Source organism: Podarcis bocagei (genome assembly GCF_964188305.1).
Source record: "Podarcis bocagei genome assembly, chromosome: 5".
Taxonomy (NCBI): Eukaryota; Metazoa; Chordata; class Lepidosauria; order Squamata; family Lacertidae; genus Podarcis; species Podarcis bocagei.
This window is the reverse complement of record NC_138129.1, coordinates 31,074,891-31,101,714: the sequence shown is the minus strand read 5'-3', so window position 1 is coordinate 31,101,714 and position 26,824 is coordinate 31,074,891. Positions and strand designations below refer to the sequence as shown.

The 26,824-nt window shown below is 46.9% G+C and overlaps 1 protein-coding gene across 1 annotated transcript in view; it reads right to left on the bottom strand.

The window, feature by feature from the left end:
* Positions 1 to 26,824, bottom strand: part of NECAB3 (N-terminal EF-hand calcium binding protein 3) — a 92,757-nt gene that overhangs the window by 39,867 nt on the left and 26,066 nt on the right. The window contains exons 2-3 of the mRNA XM_081196592.1: positions 20,766 to 20,790; positions 17,470 to 17,578 (exon numbers count right to left, since the gene is read on the bottom strand). Coding sequence (XP_081052718.1) covers positions 17,470 to 17,578; positions 20,766 to 20,790 — 134 coding nt within the window. The remainder of the gene's footprint in view (positions 1 to 17,469; positions 17,579 to 20,765; positions 20,791 to 26,824) is intronic.

Here is a 26,824-nt window from a genome sequence, read left to right as displayed (position 1 = left end):
ACAACAGAACTCCTCTCCCCCCACCCATCTTCCTCCCCTAAATCTGTTCTTTGAGGTTCCCCAAACCCTCTGGTGCTGATTTGGGGAGGACACAGCATATGCATGGAAAGGAAGGGATAATTTATTCGTATTTACTGGAGCAAGTTATTTACTTCCCCCCACCATTTGCACTGCTGGAGCCATTCTTTGCCTAGACCATCCTATGCCTGTTGAAAATGTTGCACATTATTATTTAACCTTAGACTTTTGGCTTCCTCTAAAATTGTGTCTGATGGCTGCTATCCAGTTAATAGTAAAACACCAGAACAATCCCCACATATAAAAACTGAACACTCCTGATAAGGCCCACTTCCCTAAGGGAGCCAACTGCACTCGGCACTTATCTAGCCCTTTTCATCTTCTGAATTTGTAACAAACATTAACCAATTAATAATTAAAATGCTGAATTATTCAATGCACAGGCAAACCTTGAGAAAAACCAGGCAGAGAGGTCTTTGCCCAGGACTTTAAAACATAACAGAATCTAAACAGAAAGATGGTTTTCACTTCATTTTGACTTTGTTCTCAGTACTAATACTAATTCTGTAACATGTTCAATGTAAAAAGTGATTTACAGTTTGTTTTTTTAGAAGACACCATTCCTAGCACAGGACATAAGTACATCAGAAGAGTCAAAGTAGCTCAGGGGGGAAGTCCTATCTAGTCTAGCATCCTCTTCTCACAGTGGCCACCCAGATGCCTGTTGAAAATATGTGAGCAGGACATAAGTATTCTAATCAGGAAAACTAGTGTGATAAGTCCCATGCTTAAGTGCAGCCAATGTCATTGCATTATGCCCTCTGGAAGCTCAAAGCAAGCAGGACCAAAAGGATACCAGAACATTTGTGACATAAAAAGCTTCCAGGATTTCAGCAACACAGCATTTGACTATTCATGGTCTACTGTGGTAAGAGCAATCAACAAAATGCTGGGTATTATAATATCTATGGATCCAACTTTTAAATTACATTACATGTCTTATACTAGCAGAGTTTCAAGACATCGTATTCAGTCTTTTAATGACAGCTCACCTGGTGTTTCATAAGCGCTGGAAAGACGATGTCATAGCTAGAGATTGGCCAAGAGTGTGGGAGACTATGAAATTAGTCACACTAACAGTTCGATCCTGTGCATGTTGACTCAGGAGTAAGTCCCATTGTGCTCATTTGTGCCTACTCCCAGGTAAATATGCATAGGATTGCAGCAGTGGCAAAGTTTGGGTTTTCAAATTTTGGAGGCGCCCTGTGTGATGCTACAATTTGCTCCTTCATCTCTCATGCTCTGTTCTATAGCATTGTTGTGGCTCCTCCTGCATTGTGGCCGAACCTGTCGTGTGACCCTAAAACCGCCTCTGGATTGCAGCCTGTTTTAATGAGCTCTGCTTACAAGCCACGAAGGATCAATCATCCTCAATTGCTCAAATAATCTTTTATTAGAGGAATATAAACTGGTGGATACACTTCTCCTGTGGCCCTATTTGTTGTAAATGGTGTAAGGGAACTCCACTGCGAAAAGCGTCTGATATATGGTACTTGTGTGAAATCTGAGAAATCCAGTAAAACAAATAAAGCAAAACAAAACATTTAAACGTTCTTCCAGGCCCAGATTGGCTTGCTAGAGGCATTTCATTTCTACAAAACCTGAAGGGGGAAGGAGAGACATTGCTGTACCTGTGTTCTTATTGCTATTCCCCTGCCAGCACCCTTGTTTTATTGATGTGTTGCCTGCATACGATGGTTTTGCTGTTCCCTGCACTGCCTTTCACCATAACCATTCTATTGCTTTTTGTATTAATTGTTTCTCATTTTTATTAAGTTCATTTTAAAATGTATGAACTGCCCTTTGTTCAAACATGGATTTCAGGGCAGCATGAAAAACTTTAAAAAAAATCTGCAGATACAGTTATACAGCGTAACCAGCAACGCAATAAATTAAGGAGGAATGAAACCAATGCACTCAAAGAATACAGTGTCGGTACTGGTCATACTTTCCTTGAGAGGCAGGTCAGCACCAGCCTTCAGGAGGCCTTCAGTATGATGCCCCAACCTGCTAATGAACACACGCCAACGTACCAACAGAGTATTCCCATCCACCACCACCTCTGCTGCTGCTGCCATGGAAGCAGAGAGGGCTCCTGTTAAAAGCTAACCTCCCATCCACTGTGGCTACCTGCCATCTTGCTTTCCCCGAAATGCAATACCCCTGCTTTGGATCTAGGCTTCATAGGGCTGGCAGGGAGCAGTGGCACAGCTGAGTCAGGCCAGTAAAGGAGTCCTTCTGAGCCCCTTGGACACCATAGCCAGTGAAGTGCCTGACCTGGCTTACTGTTAGCACGGTGGCTGTAGGCAATCCACACTGAGGAATGTTCTAAACTGTTAATTGATGGTTTTTTTTAAAAAAAACTCTTGTTCTTCTCTACCTTGTAAACTTCAAGGCCGAAAGATGGGATATAAATATTTAAGTAAACAAACACAAGAGGCAGCCCCGAGTGTAACTGCAGGTATGTGTTATGAGCTTTTGTGATCACAGTCTAAAAGCCACAAACACACACCAAAACCCTGGTGTGAATTAGTACTAAGTATATAGGATAAAATCCAACCATCTCCACCTCCCAGCAGCAGAATGTATACCCTGTCCTATTATTATTGGCATTTCAATTAACTAATTGCCTTCAAAACTACAATTTCAAGGTGATTTAAGATAATTAAAATCAGTTAAAAGCACAAATACATAAAATACAAGCTTTTGTTACCATCAGCCATAGCATCCTTCTGGGCCACCTTGCTGGGATGGGACTTGAAACTGCTGGGAGAGGTTGTCCAGAGTTTTGGGTCTGGTGTCACCAGTATGCTGATGACACCCAGCTCTATTTCTCCTTTCCATCTGGTTTTAAACAAATTTTGTACATGTATATAGTTTTGATTCTCTTAATGTTTAATTGTTTTAATGGTTGTTGTTTTTCTATATTTTTAGCGATTCTTGTTTTTATCTGTAAGCCACCTTAAGTCCTGCAAGGCGAAAAGGTGGGGTATGAATAAAAAGAAGAAGAAGAAGAAGAAGAAGAAGAAGAAGAAGAAGGGGAGGAAGAAGAAGTTGTTTGCACCAGCAGCTTTAACTTGCACCAGTAGCAAATTGGCAGACACTGTAAATCCCACAAGCAAGGTGTCAGGGGTTTAGGAGCAGAGGCAAGGCCAAGGGAGGAAACAGAGAGCAAAGGGGAGGAGGCAGAAGAAAAGATGAGTGATGACGACGACCCGAGATCTCCTAGTCTTTCCAGTGAATCAGAGGATTCACAGAAAGGAGCACCAGTGGCCAGGGCAAGGGGGGAGTCTAGGGGGGCACCCCAGGAAGATAGAGCCAGAGGGGACTCCGAGGAGAGCAGTTGGAGATCGGGACCAGCGTCACAGCCAGAGAGCAGGGAAGAAGAAGGGAGCCAGGGGGCAAGCGCTGGCAGCTCACCACAGGAGGGAGGGCATGAGTCAGGAGTGGCCACACCTCCATCGGGGAGCGAAGAAACGGTTAAGAGGAAAGTGGAAGGTTGGGCGCGCGCGCCAAGTTCAAATGCAGAGGAAGGCGGCGCAGTAAGCAGCCCGGAAAGGGAACCAGGTCCTAAAGCCCGGCGCAAGGAGGCAGGAGGGTCCGGGTCAGCGTCAGAAGAATCCAGGAAGGAAGAAACCCCGGGGGGTAGAGGGACCCAGAGGAGGACAGTCAGGCGGAAAAGGTGGAGCAGGGCTAGGATATTAAGTTGGTGCACAAGGGGCGGAGACTCAGACGGAGCTTCGCCGATCTAGCTACTAGACGTAGAGTTGCGCGCAGCAGCGTGAGAATGGAAACTGCAATTCAATAAAGACTTTTACTTAATGATCGCTGGCTAGCGTGGTCCTCTGTGAGCTAGGATCTTCAAGCAGCTCTGACAGTAAGCTCCGTCACACTCAATTGTGGGCATCTACAACCTCGAGGAGGGGAGAGAAGCAGGTGCCCACTAGCGAGCTCACGAACGGCAGACGACATGACGGCTGAGCAGCAGATAGAGGAACTCAGAAAAGCAGTGGCACAACTGAATGCCGAGGCTCTCGCATCCAGGAAGAGAGAGGAGGAGGCAGCTGCCGCCTGCAGGGATCTCCAGGTCAGGTTAGATGTGCTGACAAAGCAGACACCCCGGCAGGAGGGAATTGGGTTGGCGAGACGCACAGGCGGGCTGGTCTCTCACTTCGATGGGAACCTGCAACAGTATCCCAACTTTAGAGCAGACGTACTGTGCGCACTGCAACTGCTGCATAAAGACTTTAGAGATGAGCAAGAGAGAGTGGGATTCATCATGTCTCATTTGCATGGGGATGCTAAAGCATGGCTACGCAATTTATGGAGAGATAAGGATCCGGCACTCCAGAATGCGGATGCCTTTATTAAAGCGATGGATGGGTGTTTTTTATCAAGCATTGACGTGGATCTTGCCCGGAAGGAGGTGCATGGGCTCAGACAAGGGAGGGCCAGCGTCAGGCAGTACCATGCCCGCTTTTTCGCCTTGGTCAGTGCCCTGGAATGGGACAGAGATTCGGCCCCTGTAAGAGACCTCTTTTGGGAGGGGTTGCACAGCTCGATTAAAGATGAGATCGCGAGGGGGGAGAGACCCCGAACCACCCAGGAGGTCGTTCAGAGGGCACTGGCAGTGGGGGTGAGGCTGGAAGAACGTCCGTGGAACAGGGACGAAGGGCGTGGAGGGCGCGAACCAGCCAGGGGCCCCTCCTTCCTTCCCAGAGAAGCAGCGCGGGCGCAATCCACGCCTCCGCCAGGAGGAGGAGCCGAACCTATGGAGGTTGGAGGTGCAAGGGCTCAGTCAGCAACCAGAGCCCTAGCACCGGCAGCAGTGAAAGCGAAGCCTCCTAGAGGGAACAGGAAGTGTTACGTCTGTGAGGAGCCAGGGCATATGGCGAAAGAGTGTCCCCAGAGGCTCCACAAGCTCACTGCAGCCTCGGCAATGGTGACTGCAGCAACGCAGCAAGGAGGAACACAGCAGGGAAACGAAGCAGTCTGGCTGGAGGAAGAGGCCCTGGGGCCCAGCCAGACGTGTTAGTGCCGCAGTCCCCAGAGATTTTACAGCCCGTGAACCCCCTCCCACCCAAACCAGTGGTGAGGCTCACCGCATCTCTCCAGCTGCCCAATGGAATCGCCATGGACGTGCCAATCACCGTGGACTCGGGCAGCAATGCGGACTTTATAGGGCAGGACTTTGTCGACAAACACGCTATACAGTTGCTGCCGGCCACACTGCCCCTGCAGGTTGTCACGGTGGATGGCAGGGAGCTGCTAGGGGGGCAAGTGGTGAAGCAGACGCCGCCAATGGCGATGCGACTTGGGAATCACAAAGAAATCATCAGCTTCAATGTCACTCAACTATCGGATACGCCCATTGTATTGGGAATGAGTTGGCTGGACAAGCACAGCCCAACGCTGGCTTGGTACCAGAGGCAGCTGGTCTTCGGCTCTTCCTTTTGTGCTGAACACTGCATCGTGCACCGGCAGGAAGGAGAGGAAGAGGAGTCACAGCTGCTACTAGGCACGCTGCAAGCGATTCCCCACAAGTACGCAGAATTTTTGGAAGTTTTCTGCGAGAAGGAGGCGGACAGGCTACCCCCTCACAGACCATATGACTGCAAAATTGACCTGCTGCCGGGGGCGGCGCTGCCTAAAGGGAAACTGTATTCCATGTCGGAGGACGAGCTGCAGGAACTCAAAGAGTTCATCGATCATAATTTGGAACGCGGTTTCATCCGAGAGTCCAAGGCAGCGGGGGGCAGTCCTGTATTCTTTGTTAAAAAGCGAGACACGCCCCAAAAAAGACTGGTAGTGGACTATCGCATTTTAAACAGTGTGACCAAGCCGTCGGACTTCCCCATGCCCCGAATCGACGACCTCCTGGCGAAGGTGCGGAAGGGAAAAGTGTTCACCAAATTAGACCTGCGAGGGGCGTACAACCTCATTCGCATGCGGGAGGGAGATGAGTGGAAGACGGCCATGTTCACGCCACTGGGTACCTACGAATACAGAGTTATGCCTTTTGGACTGCAAAATGGCTCCCACGTTTTTCAAGCTTTCATGCATCACGTGTTGGCGGGACTTCTCTACAAGACGTGCGTCTGTTTCTTAGATGACATCCTGATCTTTTCGGAATCGCAGCAGGAGCATGACAGGCACGTCAAGGAAGTGCTGACCAGACTAAAGCAACATAGGCTCTACGCCAAGCTGGAGAAGTGCCAATTCGACGTGACGGAGGTGGATTTTCTGGGCTACAAGTTGTCTGACAAGGGGCTCGCCATGGACAGCGCCAAGGTTCGAGCGGTATTGGACTGGAAGAGCCCACGCAACCGGAAAGAGGTCCAAAGGTTTGTCGGCTTTGCGAACTTCTATCGCAAGTTTATCAAGGGCTTCGCTATGCAGACAGCGGCCATCACAGACACGCTTAGCTCCAAGAAAAAGAAGTTCGTTTGGACAGAGGAGGCGGAGCAGTCCTTTCAGGCACTCAAGCGTCTCTTCGCGTCGGAAGAGCAGCTGCTTCACGTCAACCCCAGCAGGCCGATGAGGGTGGAGACAGACGCCTCGGACAGAGCCGTGGGGGCGGTCCTGCTGCAAAAGGACCAGCAGGGGGCGTGGCGACCGGGAGCATTTTACTCCAGGAAGCTCAGCAAGTCCGAGCAGAACTACACCATCTGGGACAGGGAGTTGCTGGCCATTCATGCAGCGTTCAAAGCGTGGAGGCACTTCCTGATCGGTGCCAAGCACACGGTGCAGGTTTGCACGGACCACAAGAATCTGGAGCACTGGCGCACGGCACAGTTCCTAAACCAGAGGCAGATACGCTGGGCTGAGTTTTTTGCGAACTTCGACTTCCGCATAGAGTATGTCCCGGGGGACACTAACATCATGGCGGACGCCCTCTCCCGTAAGCCACAGTATCTGGAGGACACAACGCCAGCGGCCGCCATGCACATCTTCGCACCAACAGTATGGGCGTGCGCCGCGGCCACCGTGGACCTGGAGGCGGTGCGACGAGCGTTGCAGGATGACTCCTTCGCGCAAGCAAAGATGGCAGAGGTACAAAGGGGCAAGGCTGTGGCCGACGGTTTCCAGCTGCGAGATGGATTGCTCATCCGTAAAGGGGCCATCTACGTGCCGGGAGACGACCTTCGCGCCAAGGTGCTGCAGCAGCTGCACGACGCGCCCACGGCCGGGCACTTTGGCAAGGAGAAGACGGTGGAATTAGTAGGCAGGGATTTCTGGTGGCCTGGAATGAGAGGGGAGGTCGCAGACTACGTGGCGAGGTGTGACACCTGCCAGAGGGCCAAACCAGTGCACAGACCGCCGGCCGGACTGTTGGAACCGCTGCAAACTCTGGTCGAACCTTGGGAAAGGGTGGCTCTGGACTTTGTCACAGATCTGCCCAGCTCGAGGGGCAAGACGGCAGTGCTGGTGGTGGTGGACCTGTTTTCCAAGATGGCCCATTTCATTCCGTGTGCTAAGGTGGCCACGGCGGAGCAAACCGCCAAACTGTTCATAGACCACGTGTTCAAGGTTCACGGTCTGCCACGGTCTATTCTGTCCGACCGCGGGCGGCAGTTCATCTCGAATTTCTGGCAGAAGCTGATGGGCTTCCTAAACGTCAAGATCAACCTGGCGTCGGCGAGACACCCGCAGACCAACGGGCAAGCGGAGCGGGTCAATGCCATCATGCAGCAGTACCTGAGATGCTATGCGAATCAACAGCCTGCGACGTGGGTGGATTACCTGCCGCTTGCCGAGTTCGCCTACAACAACACGAAGCACGTGTCCACGGGGGTCACGCCGTTCTTCGCCAACAACGGGAGGCACCCCAGAACCTTCCCGGGACTGGAAAGAATGGGGGAGGGGGAGCCGCAGACGGCGGATGCATTCGCGTCGGAGCTGCAGGAAGTCCACGATCAGCTGAGGCGCCACCTGGAGCTGGCCAAACACGCATACAAGGTACAAGCGGACAGACACAGAAGGGTTGGCGAAGAGCTCCACGTGGGAGACTGGGTCTGGTTAGCAGCCCACGCAGTGCCGGCCAGGTCGTTGGCCAAGAAGAAACTAGGGCATAAACAACTGGGGCCCTACCAAGTCGAAGAGCAGGTCAACCCGGTTGCTTTCAGACTGGCACTTCCGGAGGGTTCCAGAATGCATCCGGTGTTCCACAGATCGGTGCTCACTCCCTACAAGGCACCGCACAGGTTCCAGGAACCCGGAACGGCGCCGAGTCCAGTCAGAGACAGAACAGGGCACGCGGGAGTGGCACAGAAGGAGCGCATCAACGAAGTCACGGAGATTTTGGACTCCAGATGGGGGGAAGAGGGGGTAGAATACTTTCTCGCCAAGGAGGGCACCCTGGCCAGTGCGAACAGCTGGGTGCCGGGCTACGCCTTGGGCGAACCTCTACTCAAGGACGAGTTTCATGCCCTCTTCCCACATAGACCTATGCCAGCAGACTTTTTCGACGACTGGCTTTTCACGCCCACGCTTTCGGCCAGCACTTTCCGGGGGTTCAACTCGGAAGAGGACCCGACACAAGACGTCCGTTCCCCGGAGGGGTCACCCTCGGGATCTGCATCAGAACCCTCGTATTGGTGGGACGATAGACCAGAGGAGCAGTTCCGCAGAAGGTGGCTGGAAGGCCCAGGACGAGCAACGCCGCCAGGAGGAAGTGAGGGAGAAACGGACATGGACGTTTTCGGGGACGACCCTGGTTTCGAGCACGGCGGCACAGAGATGGAAGCGGAGGTGACCGTCGTCGACGAGAGCAGGGAGGAAGACCCGCGAGACTTCAGATGGAGTCCCGCCACGGGAAGCGAACGATATCCGACGTTCGTCCCTTTGCAACAGCAGCACCCAGCTCCAGCACCGGAAGGAGGGGAGGGGGGAATGGGGGGCTTCGAGGGGGGGATGGATGTCAGGGGTTTAGGAGCAGAGGCAAGGCCAAGGGAGGAAACAGAGAGCGAAGGGGAGGAGGCAGAAGAAAAGATGAGTGATGACGACGACCCGAGATCTCCTAGTCTTTCCAGTGAATCAGAGGATTCACAGAAAGGAGCACCAGTGGCCAGGGCAAGGGGGGAGTCTAGGGGGGCACCCCAGGAAGATAGAGCCAGAGGGGACTCCGAGGAGAGCAGTTGGAGATCGGGACCAGCGTCACAGCCAGAGAGCAGGGAAGAAGAAGGGAGCCAGGGGGCAAGCGCTGGCAGCTCACCACAGGAGGGAGGGCATGAGTCAGGAGTGGCCACACCTCCATCGGGGAGCGAAGAAACGGTTAAGAGGAAAGTGGAAGGTTGGGCGCGCGCGCCAAGTTCAAATGCAGAGGAAGGCGGCGCAGTAAGCAGCCCGGAAAGGGAACCAGGTCCTAAAGCCCGGCGCAAGGAGGCAGGAGGGTCCGGGTCAGCGTCAGAAGAATCCAGGAAGGAAGAAACCCCGGGGGGTAGAGGGACCCAGAGGAGGACAGTCAGGCGGAAAAGGTGGAGCAGGGCTAGGATATTAAGTTGGTGCACAAGGGGCGGAGACTCAGACGGAGCTTCGCCGATCTAGCTACTAGACGTAGAGTTGCGCGCAGCAGCGTGAGAATGGAAACTGCAATTCAATAAAGACTTTTACTTAATGATCGCTGGCTAGCGTGGTCCTCTGTGAGCTAGGATCTTCAAGCAGCTCTGACACAAGGTATTATATACTGGCTTGTCCTCACAAGCAACCTAGCCACAGTGTTCATACACAGGAGATAAATCATGCTGGACCTGACCAAATCAATTTCCTTGCCCAATCTGATTGTGAAGATTGCCTCTCTTACAGTGTCAGCATCAGATAACTTATCCAGAAGAGATGCTTTTTATTCTCATTTGTGCAGCCCTTTCTTCACATCAGGCAAGGGCAGTGAAAAGTCACTCAGACATGTTAACGTTCCATTCTAGGAAATCAGCAGCCTGCCAGCTCTAGAAACTCATTAGGAATGATCTTCATTGCACAAATACAATTCCAAGCTCTCTTCTTCCTTGGATTTCCTTCGGCGACTCCCTCCGGAGCCAGCCATCTCACCACACCACCTCCATATTCTTCAGGCACCTTCAATTACCTTTCAGAGTACCCTTTGTTGCCTGAGATTAATCTAGGTTAATTTAATCACTTCAGGGAAATTGCTTCAGGCCCGGGTTGAGGCATCGTTAAGGGAAGCGAAGCCCCCCTAGTGCCCAAGGTGTGATATTTCAGAAGGTAAAGCACATTATTCTCTCGGCTCTTGGTGCCATTGACAGCAGGGGGTGGGGGCAAAAAAAACCCCAGCTCTCAAATATGCACAAAACATTGTGTGCTGTTTGTACCTCCCCAACTCCAGGCTCTCAGAGGATGTACCGCAAGAGACGGCTGCTTCCACTTCCTAATCACTTACAAAAGAGCAGTCCTAGGTACTGTTATTCTGACTAAATTTAGATCTGTATTGTGACAGGTATTTCTCCCACCGCAACATTCTGCTTCCCACCAGTTCCTCTGTCACTCTATTTCTCTGAGTACAGGGTGTCTTTTGCTTTCTCTGGGACCATGACACTCCAGTGAAGAGGTCTACGAAATGTGCAGGGTCCCATCCATGCCCCCTTCCAGGATATGCCATTCCATTCTGCCTCCCTGCTACTTTTGCATCCTGCCCATGCCCCTAGGCAGGCAGTATTCCTTAGCCACTAAGCATGCTTTGTTCTCATTAGGCTATCCCCCCCCCAGTTGTCTCCCCCCTCCCAATTTTTAAAATTGTACTTTCACAGAACAGGGGTTTTCCCCAAGCCTGCCGATTCCTTCCTCTAGTGCACAGATGGTGCTGTTTGGGCTACATAAGGATCCACACTCAGAGAACCGAGTTTGCTATTAGTATACAGTCGTACTTTGGTTGTCAAACGCCTTGGTACTCAGACGTTTTGGCTCCCAAATGCCACAAACCCAGAAGTGAGTGTTCCGGTTTGTGATTGTTTTTTCGAACATCCTGCCGGCTTCCGCAGCTTCTGATTGAGTGCAGGAAGCTCCTGCAGCCAATCAGAAGCCACACCTTGGTTTTTGAACCATTCCGAGAGTTGAACAGACTCCCAGAACTGATTAATTTCGACAACCAAGGTATCACTGTATAGGGTATGAGGACTATATTGTTGTACCGCTTCTCATCTTGCCCCTCTGTCCTCCCCTCTTCTTTTCACAATGGGTGTTTGTTCAAGGACAATGAATAACCGAACCATACATCTTTTTTAATTGGTTCAGAGATCTGCACATCTCCATGCAGGGTGAATCTGCTATGAAACTGATGAAGCTTTTTTTTTTTTTAGGGTCTGGTAGACCCCATTTGAGTGGCACGACTCAAATTAGTAAATTTTTTTTGTTCTATATATCACAACCAGGGACGCGGACTTATAAAAAATATTGGGGGGGCCCGGGAAAGCTCATGAATAATAAATAAGCTCATGAATATGCAAATAAAGTGGTGCCGCCTCCTCGTGAGCGAATAGGGGAGAGCGTGCTGCGACGATTAATCAGCTCCGAAGGAAATTGGGTGGAGCTTTTGCTCGGGAGGGAGGGCAGGAGGCATGCAGCCTGACCCTGTGCATTTTGGGCTGGGGGAGGGGCGGCGAAGGCGCTCTGCTGGAGGGGCGCCGGAGATTATTGTGGGGGCAGAGCCCCCCCAAACGAATTTTTGAGGGGGCTCGGGCCCCCTCAAGCCCCATGGAGTCGGCGCCTATGATCACAACAATCCCAGAGTTATACAGTCAGTAACACAGATGGTGTAGAAGTATGGTGATCTGTCATGGAACAACCCCATTGAAGAAGATAACAGTGGTTACCCAGACCTCGTTGCTGGTTGTGAAGGGGCCCCAAAATGTAGGTCCGCCACTGTCCCCTTGAGCTTATTGCAGGCATCCCTTGAAAATTGGAAAGGGGCATGAAGCGTGATGTTATATGTAGGAAACCTGTCAAGACGGAGTACATTATCTACCTGGGGTGTCTAGGAAGGAATAATTTCCTTTATGTTTTGTAAACCACTGGTGAGCTCATTTTTGCCTAGTCAAACTGAACTTTTGAAGAATGCTTGCTATGTTGAGTGCTGAATTTCTAACATGGGAATGGCCAGGCTTTACACCTACATGACCTCTGGCTTGAAAACCTTTTATGAATTAATCCCAAAAGACAAGATGGGCTACTCCTGAGATGTGAGAAAGGCACTCAGCGAATGGCTGCAGGCACCCTGTCATTCAGGGATGCCACATCTAGGTGATAAATCAGTGCTAGGTTAAGGAATTAAACCATTCTGAAAGAAGAAAAAGAGGCCCTGGATCCCTCAGCCAGCAAATTTTAAAACATATTTCAATTGCTTTTATTTAAAATGTTCATATGCCACTTTCCCGCTTAAAATTCTGTGCAGTGGCTTGCAAACAAACTGTAAACTTATACAAGCTGCAGATGGCAAGTGCCATCTTTTTTAAAAGGGCAGTTCCTTCTATGCAGAATAGAATAAGGAATTCACTTTCTACCCTGATACTTGTTTGCAACACTTGCATCATGTAATGACAACATAGGCTTCCCCCATAGCTCCTCATATGTAAATACATGCATTTAATTGTTTTAATCTACAACACATGCATTTAATTGTTTTCTTAATATTCCTTCAATTAGCAATTTATGTATTCATTTTAAAAATTATCTCCCACCCTGTACCTGAAGGTCACGGGGCAGATTGCCACAATAAGCAGTGTTAAGTGGAATACAACCCAGAAACACAATTTAAATAATAAAGAACACTGAAAAGTAATCTACAGTATGCTATGGTTGTCCCACATATTCCAGTGGTGTCCCTTGGCAGAGGGGAGAGGTGGCACCTCAGTGGTAGGGCATGAGTTTTGCAAGTGGAAAGTCTTAGCTTCACTCATTGGATCTCCAGTTAGGATTGGAAATGACCTTTCTGTGAAACTCTGTAGAGAGCTGCTGCCAGCTGCTATAGACAGTACTAATCTAGATGGATCAGTGGCGTGACTTAAAATAAGGCAACTTTTTACCATCACCAATTTTGAAGCAAAGCCCTGGTTATATTATGCTGTCATGACCAAGGACCGCTTTATTTCCCAGTGCTTATTTAAGAGAGAGGCTACCCAGAAACATTTCTAAGCTGAAAGCAGAGGGTTCTCCTTCCCCAGCTTAAACTGCAAGCATTGGAGCTTGTACGCATTCATTACCGTCATCTATAAAGCGCCAGCAAAGCTCCTGCTCTGTGCAGCAGCAATCTCAACCCCAAACCAGTTGACGCAAATGGGCTAATTCCTAATGTATCTTGAAAATGTGGAGGCCAGAATCAAGAGGCTCGTGCCTCTCAGGCTTCTGGCAGCAATAAACACCCAAAGGCAGAACTGGTTGCTGTTATATTACAGCAGCCAGTGAGACTCAGATCAAGAAGCTGAAGGCAGATGGCTGCTTTAATGCTGAATGTGAGCACCTCCTTGACCCCGAGACCACAAGGGTCAGAGAGTTCCTGCTTACCAGCTTGCTAACAGCATACATGGAGAAGCATATGGATGAGAGAAGCATGGGTTGTCCTGCAGATGGTTGCTTTGCTGCTAACCTCTGCATGACTCAGATTCTGGTGTTTTGCCTGCTGCAAACGACAGTATGGGATAGGCTTGCCATACATCAGGAAAATTCCTGACCTGTCCTGGTTTTCAGGTGTAAAAATCAGTGGGGTTAGGGTGTCAGGAATTTTACTTTTTGAAATATGGCAATACTAGCACGAGAGAAACTGCTTGGCAGATGATGGGAGGTGTGGGACACACGAATGCAGAGGTTAAAGCCCGCATGCACATTTCTTTGTAGTTTTGTCAGGCAACAAAGGGCGGGGAGGGGAGCTGAAATTGGTTTAAGAAAAGCATCACTGCAAGATGGGAATGGCTGTAACCTACAAAACTGGTGTGATAGGCATGGCCCCTAGCATTAGCAGATAAGCTCACGCAAACATGTAGAGTGGCTAGAGGTGAATCTACTAATCATATATTTCGGTTTGTTTTCATTTCTTCTATTAGCTCTCAGCCTGTTGGGTTTGGGTCTCCTATAGTACAATAATGTCTCATGCTGTATGACTGATGGTCTATTTGTATGTAACTCCATATATTGGTGGTAGCTGCCCACCTGTTTTGATTATATCTGTTCTATGCTGTATTTATGTTTCAAAAAAATTTGTTGTTGTTGTTGTTGTTTAGTCGTTTAGTCGTGTCCGACTCTTCGTGACCCCATGGACCAGAGCACACCAGGTGCTCCTGTCTTCCACTGCCTCCCGCAGTTTGGTCAGACTCATGTTTGTAGCTTCAAGAACACCGTCCAACCATCTTGTCCTCTGTCGTCCCCTTCTCCTTGTGCCCTCCATCTTTCCCAACATCAGGGTCTTTTCCAGGGAGTCTTCTCTTCTCATGAGGTGGCCAAAGTATTGGAGCCTCAGCTTCAGGATCTGTCCTTCCAGTGAGCACTCAGGGCTGATTTCCTTCAGAATGGATAGGTTTGATCTTCTTGCAGTCCATGGGACTCTCAAAAAAAAAATATTACAGTGCAAAAGAAAAAAGAAAAGCATTGCTGCTCCCAGTGTATATACTCATTCTATTTTTGCCCCTGGTTAACTGTAGGCTTTAAAAATAAATAAATGAAAAACCCATTTCACTAAAGACAACTTGCATCAGGGTGAGGCATTTAGGATGAGATGAGAGCCAAGGGGACCTCTGGGTGCATTCAGTCTAATGCATTTTAATTCTTTTTCATCAGGGAATATAACCATTTAATGTCATTAATAAAGCATAGTTGAAAATCTCAAAGGTGGCGCCAATAATTGTTTGCTACTAACAATACAAACCATGGAAAGGAACAAAAAAAGAAGTAACAATTTTTTAAAAGGAATAAAAAGTCCCATTCTTTCCTACAGGTTGAATTGTTTCTGGCAGGATTTGTGATAGTTTTGAGATTTTGAACACTGTTCTGACCCAGTTCTCCAAGGTCACTCGGAACTTTTATTAAAAGAAACAAAAGAAAAACAAAATCTGACCCTGACTTGCTCCATCTGTCTTCTTTTCTCATTGAAACATGTTTTATTTATATAGGCATGAAATTAGTTTGCCTGGCAAAGATAAACCTGAGACCAGGTATTTACACACTTAACTGAGCAACAAGAGCAGATGCTGAAATCAATTCTATGTTGCCAGTGGACAATGGTGGTCAAGACCCAAATCCTCCTGACAGTTGAACCCTCAGGCTCATGAGTCCTTCATCTCAGATAGCACATGTTGGTGACCACTCAGGGTCAATTCACATGACTTGTCTTTTTTTATTATCTGTGGCAGTGGCACTTTTCAGTTATCCAGTTATCAGTTTAGCAGTACAGCCACAGTAAGCAATACACATGGATTTGCTTTGGGCATCCAAACACAACTGTAGCTTTGTTTTAAAGGATCAAGCATCAAAAGCTGATCTGTGTTAAGATCAGTAAAATGACACCAGTTACAGCAAGCGCATGCTGTGGAATATTGTATAGTCTAACCCCACAAACTGCATGGAGAATTTCCTTGTTAGATATATCCTATTTGCAAGGAGATGGCCAGGTATGATAATCATGTACATGTTCATTGCACCACTTTCAGACAATCGTCCAAGCCATCAAAAAGACCAGGATATCTCTAACTAACCACAGCTTCCCATTTTGTCCATACAGGGGGGTGATTACCAGCTTTGGAACAAAACAGGATATTAAACCAGTTTGAAAATGGTTTAATATCCCGGTTGCTTCTGAAGCTGTTGACCACAGTTTCCCAGTTTGGACCAAATGGAAAATGAAAGTTAACTGTAGATGTCCTGGTTTATTTACTGGCTCACATGAAGGGAGGACTGAAGCATTTCTAGCTGTTTTCCTTTGGGAAGTTTGTTTCTTGTCTGGATGCTGTCTATTCAAAATAAGTGAAGGGGCCAAGCTGAGACAATGCAGCAGAAAGGCCATCTATCTTACAGTGCAATTGAAGTTTCGCTGTGATGGACAAAACCGCACTGTAGTGCTTAAAAGCAAGCCAACAAACAAACATCTTGCCTGCATATTTCATAGAGGGTTTACATGCCATTGAAATCTGCACTTGGACAAAAATAGTAAAGCAGATTTTGATCCATGCAATTCAAGCATACTGCTGTGAAGTTAACACACTATCTTAATTATGATCAGAGTCTGGACTATTTTTAAAACAGCTTTTAATTCCCAGGCTTACCGAGTTCCTTCTTCAAGCTCCATGATGCTCCCATATCGACATAATGCATCCTTATGTAGCTCACAGACAAACTATTCTGCCGTCTCACTGGATGAACTCCTTGATGATTTGGAGGATGACTGAAGGTCATCTAGCCAAGCCTTCCCAAGCCTGGTGCTCTCCATATATATAGGACTACAACTTCATTAGTCTCAGATGTCAACTGGAGGGCACCAGGCTGAGGAAGATTGATTCAGACTAATCCCAAGACTTAAGGCAGGTTCTTCTACATATACCAGTCATTGTATACTTCAAAGCTCAAAATACAGCAAGATGGAATAGGACTAAACCAATTTAAGTAGAATGAAATCTCATGTGGCTTAGCTAATATGTAGAACTAAGCCAACCTGCTTTAGTGAAAACATGCCAGCATGGCAGTGCCTGGAGAGGAGATTGTGGGCATTTTGTTCCTCCTCTGATCCTGCTGCTGTTGCGAGCTAAGCCATAGTTTAGCATGTCATCCAAACCCAGGCTCGTGGTTAGTCTCCTCCTCTGTAAATAAGCCACGAACTCAGTTTGGGATGGTCAATCAATAGCGTAGCTCACAGCAGTGCCGCAGCAACAGGATGAGAGAAGGAGCTAAGCAGCCACAATTTCCTCTCCGGAAATTTGTGCATTCACACTAAGCCATGGTTTGTCTTGGCACTACATGCAATCCAGGACACAATAGGCAACACCATCTATTTAGTCATATTCTTGATCCTCTCCTGGCATGCTTACATAGTCTGTATTGCCAAGAGAAAGCTTTAGGTTCCACATCAGTTAAGTCCAGTTTACTTAAGGGTACTTTCATGAGAACAAAACAAACTGAATCAGGGTCTCAAACAAGGATCTTGCCCAGGCCTACCTTGAGATGCCAGGGATTGAATATGGGATTTTCTGTGTACAAAGCAGATACTCTGCCTCTGAGCTACAGCAAATGTCTGCATTGTATATCTGACAACTCCAACATAGAATATTATCTTTGTTATCGCACCCATTTGCTTTAAGTGCATGCTAATCTGACATAGTGCAATGGGTGTTGGGGTGTTGGGAGGGGGAATTGACTCTGCTTGAAATTTCCTTGTTGTTAACTTAACAGGCGTCTCCTTACCCTGACTGACGCCTGTCAATGCCACTGAACAACTCCCACAGTTCTTCAGAGTTGAGGATGCCATCGGCACAACAGTTCTTAAATTCTTCAAATGACAACTTCCCATCATCTACATTTGAATGAAAGAGAAGGAATAATTATACCTTTGCAGAGATGAGAGCAACATGAGTCTCTGTATGTTATTTTGTCTAATTCAGCAAGCTGTGCAACAGGAAGACATTATGGTATAACACTAGAGCCAGGAATTCATAGAAAAACAACAAGGAATCTTGTGGTGCCTTGAAGACTACCAGATATGCTACGGCCATCTTTAGGAAGGTGCCACAAGATTCTTTGCTGTTGTGTGACAGACTAACAGGGCTACTCCGCTAGGAATTCATAGGTCTCTGCTGAGCAACATCAGCAGTGCTGAAGACACAGGTTTTCACTGAGATGGCGGAGGCTGATGCAGATGAGATTCATGGGTTCCTGGCTGACATATCACACTGTTCATGCTTGGAGATCACTCCCACTCACTTGGAGATCAGTTAACTGGACCGCCTCTTCCCATATGAACCTACCTGGACCCTGAGATCATCTTCTGAGGCTCTTCTTTGTGTGCCTCCTCCTTGAGATGTCCAGATGGTGGCAACATGAGAACGGGCCTTCTCAGCGGTGGCTCCCCGTCTGTGGAATGCTCTCCCCAGGGAAGTTCGCCTGGCGCCTTCATTATACACCTTTAGGCGCCAGGCAAAAACATTCCTTTTTAACCAGGCCTTTGCCTGACTATATCCTATACCCTTTTTAAAATGCTGGCTCTTTGGGGAGAGGGATTTATTGGGTTGCTATTTTTGTTTTGATTTTATGTATTTGATAATTTATGTGAACTGCCCTGAGACCTTCGGGTATAGGGTGGTATAGACATTAAATAAATAAAATAAATAAATAAAATGATGACTCTGCTCTGCCTCCATGGTTGGAGACAATAGTGATTCTGAATACTAGCTGCTGAAAACCACAGGAGGGGAGTGTGCTCTTGTATTCAGGTCTTGCTAGAGGGTTTCCCACAGGAACCTGGGTAGCCAATGTGTGAACAGGATGCTGAACTAAATGGGTCACTGGCCTGATCCAGCAGGTATTTCTTAAGCGCTTATGCTCCATTGAGCAGCTGTAGGACATGTAGACACTGAAAACCAAAGAGTTCTGCATGTTAACTGACCACCACTGCCAAGTTGCATCTTGGAGGAAGTGCAGGTGCTCTACTGAAGTAAGACTTATGATTCTGAACCTGCACAGAGGCTTCTAGCAGCACATGCAGGTATGAACCAATCCGCAGTCTTTGCTCCTGCTAGGGGCCTGTCTACATGAACATCATTGTCAGATCCATATTATCTCCTCCCTAGTCATATCTTGGCAGTGGTGGTTAGCCAATGCACAGACCTTCTGCTTCTTTTCAGCCTGCCGTTTCCTATGAATAAAGAAAGCTGCCCAAAGAATGGACTTATGAAACCAGGGTTAAAATCCAGCCATGGGTGCAATCTGAGTGAGCCAATACAATTTGGACTCAGTTTTCCACTTGTAAACGGGAAAACTTAAAATGGCCAGTGTTGTGAGACACCGAGAAAACAATTGCAAAACACTCTAAAAGTGGAAGAAAAATGAAATGCCAAATAGACATGTGCATAATAAAAAATAAAAAATATAAATAAGTAATAAATTTCATATCTGTTTCCTGGGAGTGACAGGAGTGTGAACACAGCAGCCACGGGGGATATAAAGGTCAGAGCAGATAGCCGAATAGCAATGAAAGATCAGCATTAATAGATGGATTTGGCCTAAGTAGGAAGAATGATTGACATGCAGGTTTGTATGACAAGGGCAAGGATGCATGGACATGGGAAATAATAGACAGCAATTGCCAAAGTGATAGACAGCAGGGGGCACAGGAATGTCAGAAACATCCAGGGATTAAATTGAACCATAGGCCACAGACTGGGTCAGCAAGGCTATAGAAGAGCCTGGATGTATCCACTACCCATGAGGCCTGGAGTTTGCTTATCTGTTGAAGAACTTGGAAACTAGACAACATTGGCCTTCATTTATCATAAAGTTTCTAGCTCTCATGGTTGCTCAGAAATTATGAAAGCTAGAGTGGTAGAATGCAGGACTAGGAATGGGGAGAACCAGGTCCCAACTTCCACTCATCTGTTTTCCTGGTTGGCTTTCAAACATTAGAAGCGGGAAACTGGCTAGGAAGCTGGCTAAGCCCCTGGACAACAAGGAACCAAAGGTTTGCTAAAAAAGGAGAATGCAAAGAAGCTGAATGAATTATTTGTATCTGTCTTCAGCACAGAAGATGTAGGGCAAATCCCTGTTTCTTAACTAACTTTCTTGGGAACAGAGTCTGAGGAACTAAGGCAAAGAGTAGTGACAAGAGACACAGTTCCAGGACTTATTGACAAAACAAAAGCTGACAAGTTACTGGGTTTGGATAGCATCCACCCAAGAGTTCTTTAAGAATCCAAATTTAAAGCTGCTGAGTTTCTAACAAAAACAAATGTAGCTTGTCTCTAAGATCAGTCACCATAGCTGAGGACTGGAAAGTGATCAATGTAGCATCAATTTTTTAAAAAATATATCCAGGAGGATTTGGAAATCACAGGCTGATTAGCTTAAGTTCAGTTCTGGGAAAACAGGTGGAAAGCTTTGTTAAAGATAAAATTACAAAGCATCTAGAAGAACACGTCTTGCTGAAGAAAAACCAGAATGGCTTCCACAGATGTAAATCTTTCCCAACTGATCTTTTAGAGTTCTTTGGGAGTATCAACAAACATATACCGTATTTTTTGCTCTATAAGACTCACTTTTTCCCTCCTAAAAAGGAATGGGAAATGTGTGTGCATCTTATGGAGCGAATGCAGGCTGCGCAGCTATCCCAGAAGCCAGAACAGCAAGAGGGATTGCTGCTTTCACTGCGTAGCGATCCCTCTTGCTGTTCGGGCTTCTGAGATTCAGAATATTTTTTTCCTTGTTTTTCTCCTCCCAAAACTAGGTGCGTCTTGTGGTCTGGTGCGTCTTATAGAGCGAAAAATACGGTAGATAGGGATGATCCACTAGATATTGTGTACCAGGGCTTTTAAAAAGATTTTGATAAAGTCCTCCACCAAAGATGCCTGAGTAAGCTTAGTGGTTGTGGGGTAAGAGGGTTTGGTTGCTCAAGCCTAGTCTTTGAGATGGACTAATGTTATATATTTAAACGACAAAACATAAATAAACATAAAAGAAGGGCAAGGAAATCACATGGGCAGGTCACTCACCGTTCTTGTCAGCTCGTCGAAAAACCTGAAAAGACAAAAAATCCCATTCAGCAACACAAACTTGGGTGGGAAATTCTTTTTACACACATGTGTGTCTATAAAAATTAGTAACTCCTTCAACCAGCTCAATCCATATGCCAAGCCCTAATGAATTAAGCTCTAGTTACCAGGTATCTCCAGACGTTAGCTTCTTTCTTGGTTTGTTACCGTAAAATACGGCAGGAAATGAGTGAAGAGCCCCAGAATGAGGTAGATTCCTCTTCCATTAGTCCATTTGCACTAGTGTACATAGGGGGCGAAGAGGGGCAAAATCTCATTGTGCAAGCAAAAATCATTGTGCTGAGAGGATGAGGGAATTGGATATTGTAATCTCTCATACTGATAATGAGTTTCTCACTATAAAGCAATACCAGATTGTTGCAAATATTGTGCGTTATTGCAATCACTTGCATGCTTTGATTTTATACTACACACCCACAGCCCGTTAGGTTTAGTTGAAAATATTTAAGTTTGATACTTGTTATTTAGCTGTGATTCCTGCATTGCAGGGGGCTGGACTAGATGGCCCCTTGTGTCCCTTCCAGCTCTGCAATTATACAATTCTGTGATTCTATGATATGATTTCCCTTCTGCATTATTGCAGTTCAGGACTGGGCTAATTTGACCATAGATGGGAGTTCCGCTGTCAGCACAGACTGAGCCCACCCACTCCCCCACAGATATTGGGATGATAGACAGTTACACTAGCACAAATGTGGAACATGGCGCAGAAGGGCAAGTGCACTGTGTGTGCTGTGGTGAAGCATGTGGAGGATTTAATTTCATTGGAAGTAGCAGATTAGCAGGAGTAAAGGAACAGGCAACAAAGCCAAAACTAATGGGCAACATTTATAGGCACTGGAGTTCCACATGTTCATCCAAGTTACTGCATCAATAACTGAGCTGTGGGGTATCATCACTGGTGTTATTTCAGCACCAATATATCCACTGTTTTGTTGCTGGGCATTCCTATGTCACGCTGATTGTTTCTACCTAAATGGGGGGAGGGGGGCGGCTCTGCCATGGAACAGTTCATCTTACAAGACCACAAAAATATGGCCTGGTGGCTAGAGGGATGGTTGGGAAAGAGTTTTTAGTTGCAAATTCAGAGAGCTGTTTCTAGCCTTTACCTTATTTTTTGCTCTATAAGACTCACTTTTTCTCTCCTAAAAAGTAAGGGGATATGTGTGTGCGTCTTATGGAGCGAATGCAGGCTGCGCAGCTATCCCAGAAGCCAGAACAGCAAGAGGGATTGCTGCTTTCACTGCGCAGCGATCCCTCTTGCTGTTCTGGCTTCTGAGATTCAGAATATTTTTTTTCTTGTTTTCCTCCTCCAAAAACTTGTGGTCTGGTGCGTCTTATAGAGCAAAAAATACGGTAATTTTCAAGGCCCCCACGGAGGCTTGCCTGTGCTTCAACATAAGGCATTCAGGAGCATCCTTTCGCTCCTTTACACTTTATAGGTAAGAGCGCATAAGGGAGCCTCACAAGAAAAGAAAAACCTAGACTTCATCTCTGCTACATTACAGCTCATGTCTTTAAATTTTCAGCAGCTTTAAACAAAAGAGGATTCGGCTTAAAATGCACCCGAACAAAACTTTTAAGTGCATTGCCTTTTGCTGTCAAAGGGGAACACATCCCTGAATCTGACAGCAGGAAAGAAACGAGATTCCCCCATACATAAATGCCTTTAACAGGAAAATCGTCCTATAGCATCTTAGAGGCTAACTGGCATAGAGTTTCAAAGACTACAACTGACTTCATCAGAAACAAACGTGATACCCTCATTTGGCAGGTAGGCATCAATACATATATAGACACACACTTTGTTCAGTTATGATTTTTTCATGTTATATTATTGTAATCAGTAATGGCTGCTGGGGCAGCATAGGTTGGACTGTGTTCCTGTCCTGGCTTCACTGTGCATCACTGCTGGGAGAGGGACAAGGTGGGGGGTAGTTTGGCGTGGTGTGGGCACAGCATCAGGAACATTGGGTTGGCTCTGCAGCTGTGACACACCAAGCCTCCCACTGCCTTTCCCCCCTCCTTTCCAGTAGCTGGTAGTGGTGAAGAAGAAGAAGAAGAAGAAGAAGAAGAAGAAGAAGAAGAGGAGGAGGAGGAGGAGGAGGAGGAGGAGGAGTTTGGATTTGATATCCCGCCTTTCACTCCCTTTAAGGAGTCTCAAAGCGGCTAACATTCTCCTTTCCCTTCCTCCCCCACAACAAACACTCTGTGAGGTGAGTGAGACTGAGAGACTTCAGAGAAGTGTGACTGGCCCAAGGTCACCCAGCAGCTGCATGTGGAGGAGCGGAGACACGAACCCGGTCCCCCAGATTACGAGACTACCGCTCTTAACCACTACACCACACAGAAAGCAACACCTGTACCATCGAACATGACTGATTGCAATGATCTGGTTAGTTAAACAAAAAAATACCATTCTCGTAATACTGCCCCTTCTCACCCTTTGCACCTGTACCTGCCTCCTAGAACATCTGTACGAGGCCACCACTCTTGCTTAGTTCAGACCCTTCTGGCCTCAACACTGAATAGGCTGAAAGTTCTAAACTCACATCCAGTTCACCCTTTCCTCAGTCTTCAACTTTATTCATAACTTTAATACGATTTAAGCAGTGGAGAAGCTGTAAATGCAGTCGATCAAGTTGCAGAAGAAGGATTGAATCTGGTTGAGATTTCAAAAAAATAAATAAAATAAAAATGGAATGGATTGAGTGAAAAGACCTCCAGCCTGCAATGCAAGGCATGCCCGAACACGTGAATTCGTAAAATGTGGATGGGGGGGAGGGCACACACAGGGTGCCCACCTCCAACATCCTCATGTATAATAATAATAATAATAATAATAATAATAATAATAATAATAATAATAATAATAATAATTTGTTATTTATACCCCACCCATCTGGCTGGGTTTCCCCAGCCACTCTGGGCAGCTTCCAACAAAATATTAAAAATACATTAAAACAGCAGTAATAAAAAACTTCCCTAAACAGGGCTGCCTAAAAGTCAGCTAGTTGTTTATTTCCTTGACATCTGATGGGAGGGCGTTCCACAGGGCAGGCACCACAACCGAGAAGGCCCTCTATCTGGTTCCCTGTAACCTCACATCTTGCAGTGAGGGAACCGCCAGAAGGCCCTTGGAGCTGGACCTCAGTGTCCGGGCTGGACGATGGGGGTGGAGACGCTCCTTCAGGTATACTGGGCTGAGGCCATTTAGTATAGGTCAGCACCAACACTTTGAAGTGTGCTCGGAAACGTACTGGGAGCCAATGTATTTCACTCCCCCACCCTCAGGAGTCTCCAAAAGATCCGTGTTCAGTGGGGAATGTTTGCAGGGGTCTATTATTCACACTCACTTGATCAAGGACTTGTTTAGCTATGCAGCAGAGTCCAATTATATATAAGTACAAAATAACTAATTCACAACAGCAGTCACTGGAGATATTATATATTTCTATTAGCATTTGCATTAATCTTTCTCTGAAGCTTTTGTGTGAAGTATGGTCACTTTCAAGTCCTATATCTGGTGAAGGGACGTGGGTGACGCTGTGGTCTCTACTGAGCCTCTTGGGCTTGCTGATCGGAAGGTCGGCAGTTCGAATCCCCGCGATGGGGTGAGCTCCCGTTGCTCTGTCCTAGCTTTTGCCAAACAAGCAGTTAGAAAGCATATCAGTGCAGGTAGGTAAATAAGTACTGCTGTGGCGGGAAGGTAAACAACATTTCTGTGCGCTCTGGTTTCCGTCACAGTGTTCCATTGCGCCAGAAGCGGTTTAGTCGTGCTGGCCCCATGACACAGAAAGCTGTCTGTGGACAAACGCCAGCTCCCTTGGCCTGAAGTGAGATGAGCACCACACCCCATAGTTGCCTTTGACTGGACCTAACCATCCAGGGGTCATTTACCTTACCTGACCTTATATCTGGTGACTCATTAAATTGCAAATGTGAAAATGGGGAGGTGGGAGAATCTCTGGAGTCTTCTCAAATTCTTCTTTCCATGCCTTTCCATCACAGTTTCACATCTGATGTTTCACTTTCTGCTGGGGGAGACAGTAGGAAGACCCAGACCACCAGCATAGGCTGCTACTGAGACAGTAAATTAAAATCCACTCTTCTGCAGCAACTCATATAAATCTATCCTGCTGAGACAAGCTCCCTCTCATTAGCTGCTCTCGTTCCCCACTTGCGAGGTCATACTAATATTTGAATTTGTCCCAGTTGCCAGAAGTATCTTCATGAAATTGTTTTTAAAATGATAAAAGCATTCAATACAGGAAGCCAATTTTCTGGGGAAATGAGGGTCATGGAAGAATCCAGTTCTACATTTCGTGCATGATACATGCTGCAATCTATAATGATCTCTTTTGTGACTGTCAGAAGAATGTGAATCATTAGAAACAGGAATTTAAAAATAATTTGGTGGCTGGCTCTCCTCCCTCACTCTCACATCTTCAAAGCAGATGGACCATATTACCCTTATCTCTCCACTTGCTGGCATGGACTGATATAATCAGGACACACTTGGCTTTCTTCAGTTGCACTGAAAAGATAGTAATGTATCATGCTCATTTGTAAAAAGCTGACACAGACACTGCAGTATTATAATGGACAAAGCTTCCAAGTTGCTTTTTCGCTGGTGCGCATTCAAGAGACTCAGTGTGCTGCACTGACGGACTTGTAGCCTACAGAGTCATGGCTGTTCAGGGATGACTCACAAGAGCTGCCGTGGGGGTGTTCTGTAGCAGATCACCAGATAAGTGCTCTTCTCTTCTCTTCTCTTCATTTATTATTTTTATTTCTTTATTGCTCTTAAAAAAACAGTATCAGTTCCACAACTCCATTTCCATGTGGGGATGTGCAAGGCAAGACCTTGATGCAACAAAAGAGTTGCATTATGTGGAAATGGGAGGCAATCCCAGGGGTAGCAGGTCAGGGCTGTCTTAAGCATATGTGGCGCCGGGGTGCAAAGATCCGCCAGGCACCCCCCCCCCCAGTTGCCCAGTCCCATGCGCACAGGAGGGCAGAAAAGCTCACCATGGACTCAACTCTCGGGCCCCGGACTCGGTGTGGCGCCCCTGAGAGCCCGGTGCCCAGGTGCCCCCCACCCCTAGTGCCTATGGGTAAGATGGCCCTGTAGCAAGGTCCCAAGCCATGAGCTTTATAGGTTAGAACCATAACTTTTAACTGATCAAGAGGCAGTGAAGGTTTTAGCATTGGTGTAATATGTTTGTAATGCCCAGTTGCAGCTGGAACTCTTACCACTATACTCTGCACTAAACGATGTTTCTGGGCTATCTGCAAAAGCAGCCCCACATACAACATGCTTTAGTAGTCCAGATGGGAGGTTACCAGAGTCAAATCTGTCAATTTCAGTTGCTCTTAGTTTCTCATCTTTCCAGTCTTCTCTACATTTCTACATTTGTTTGTGATATATGTATCTTTATATCACAATATAATCCACTCTACCACAATATATATCCAGTCTTCCTGGAAATTCACCAGCATTCTATTGCAAATTTCTCCTAATATACACATTTGTGTATGGAATTAATATGTCATTTTTTGGGAGTATAAGCATTCTTAGACACACTTTACTGTAGGATATGCATTTTTGTACACATTATTTGGCTAGAGAACTGCATTGTAAAGTTCAGAAAAGTGTGAATTTCAGAGGATGGATGTTTCCCCCCAATTCATATAGTTTATCAGAAAGTGCAAAGTAGGTAAGTTCAGCTTTAAGTGTGAACTGGATCAAATCTAGCCTCCATCCCTTACAAGAATAGTAAGGCTATCCCCATCAGATAGAGTCATAGTTGACATATTAGCCAGTTATTCCCTCCCTGCTAGAAGGAAAAGATTCAGAGTGGACAAGCTTACAAGCAGTCAAATTAACCCTTCCAAACACTTTGTCCACATTCTTGGGCCCTATCAGCTGAAGTTCATCCATCATCACAGGACCAGGCAGTCCTTTAGAACACCTTCACAGACTGACTGCCAAAACT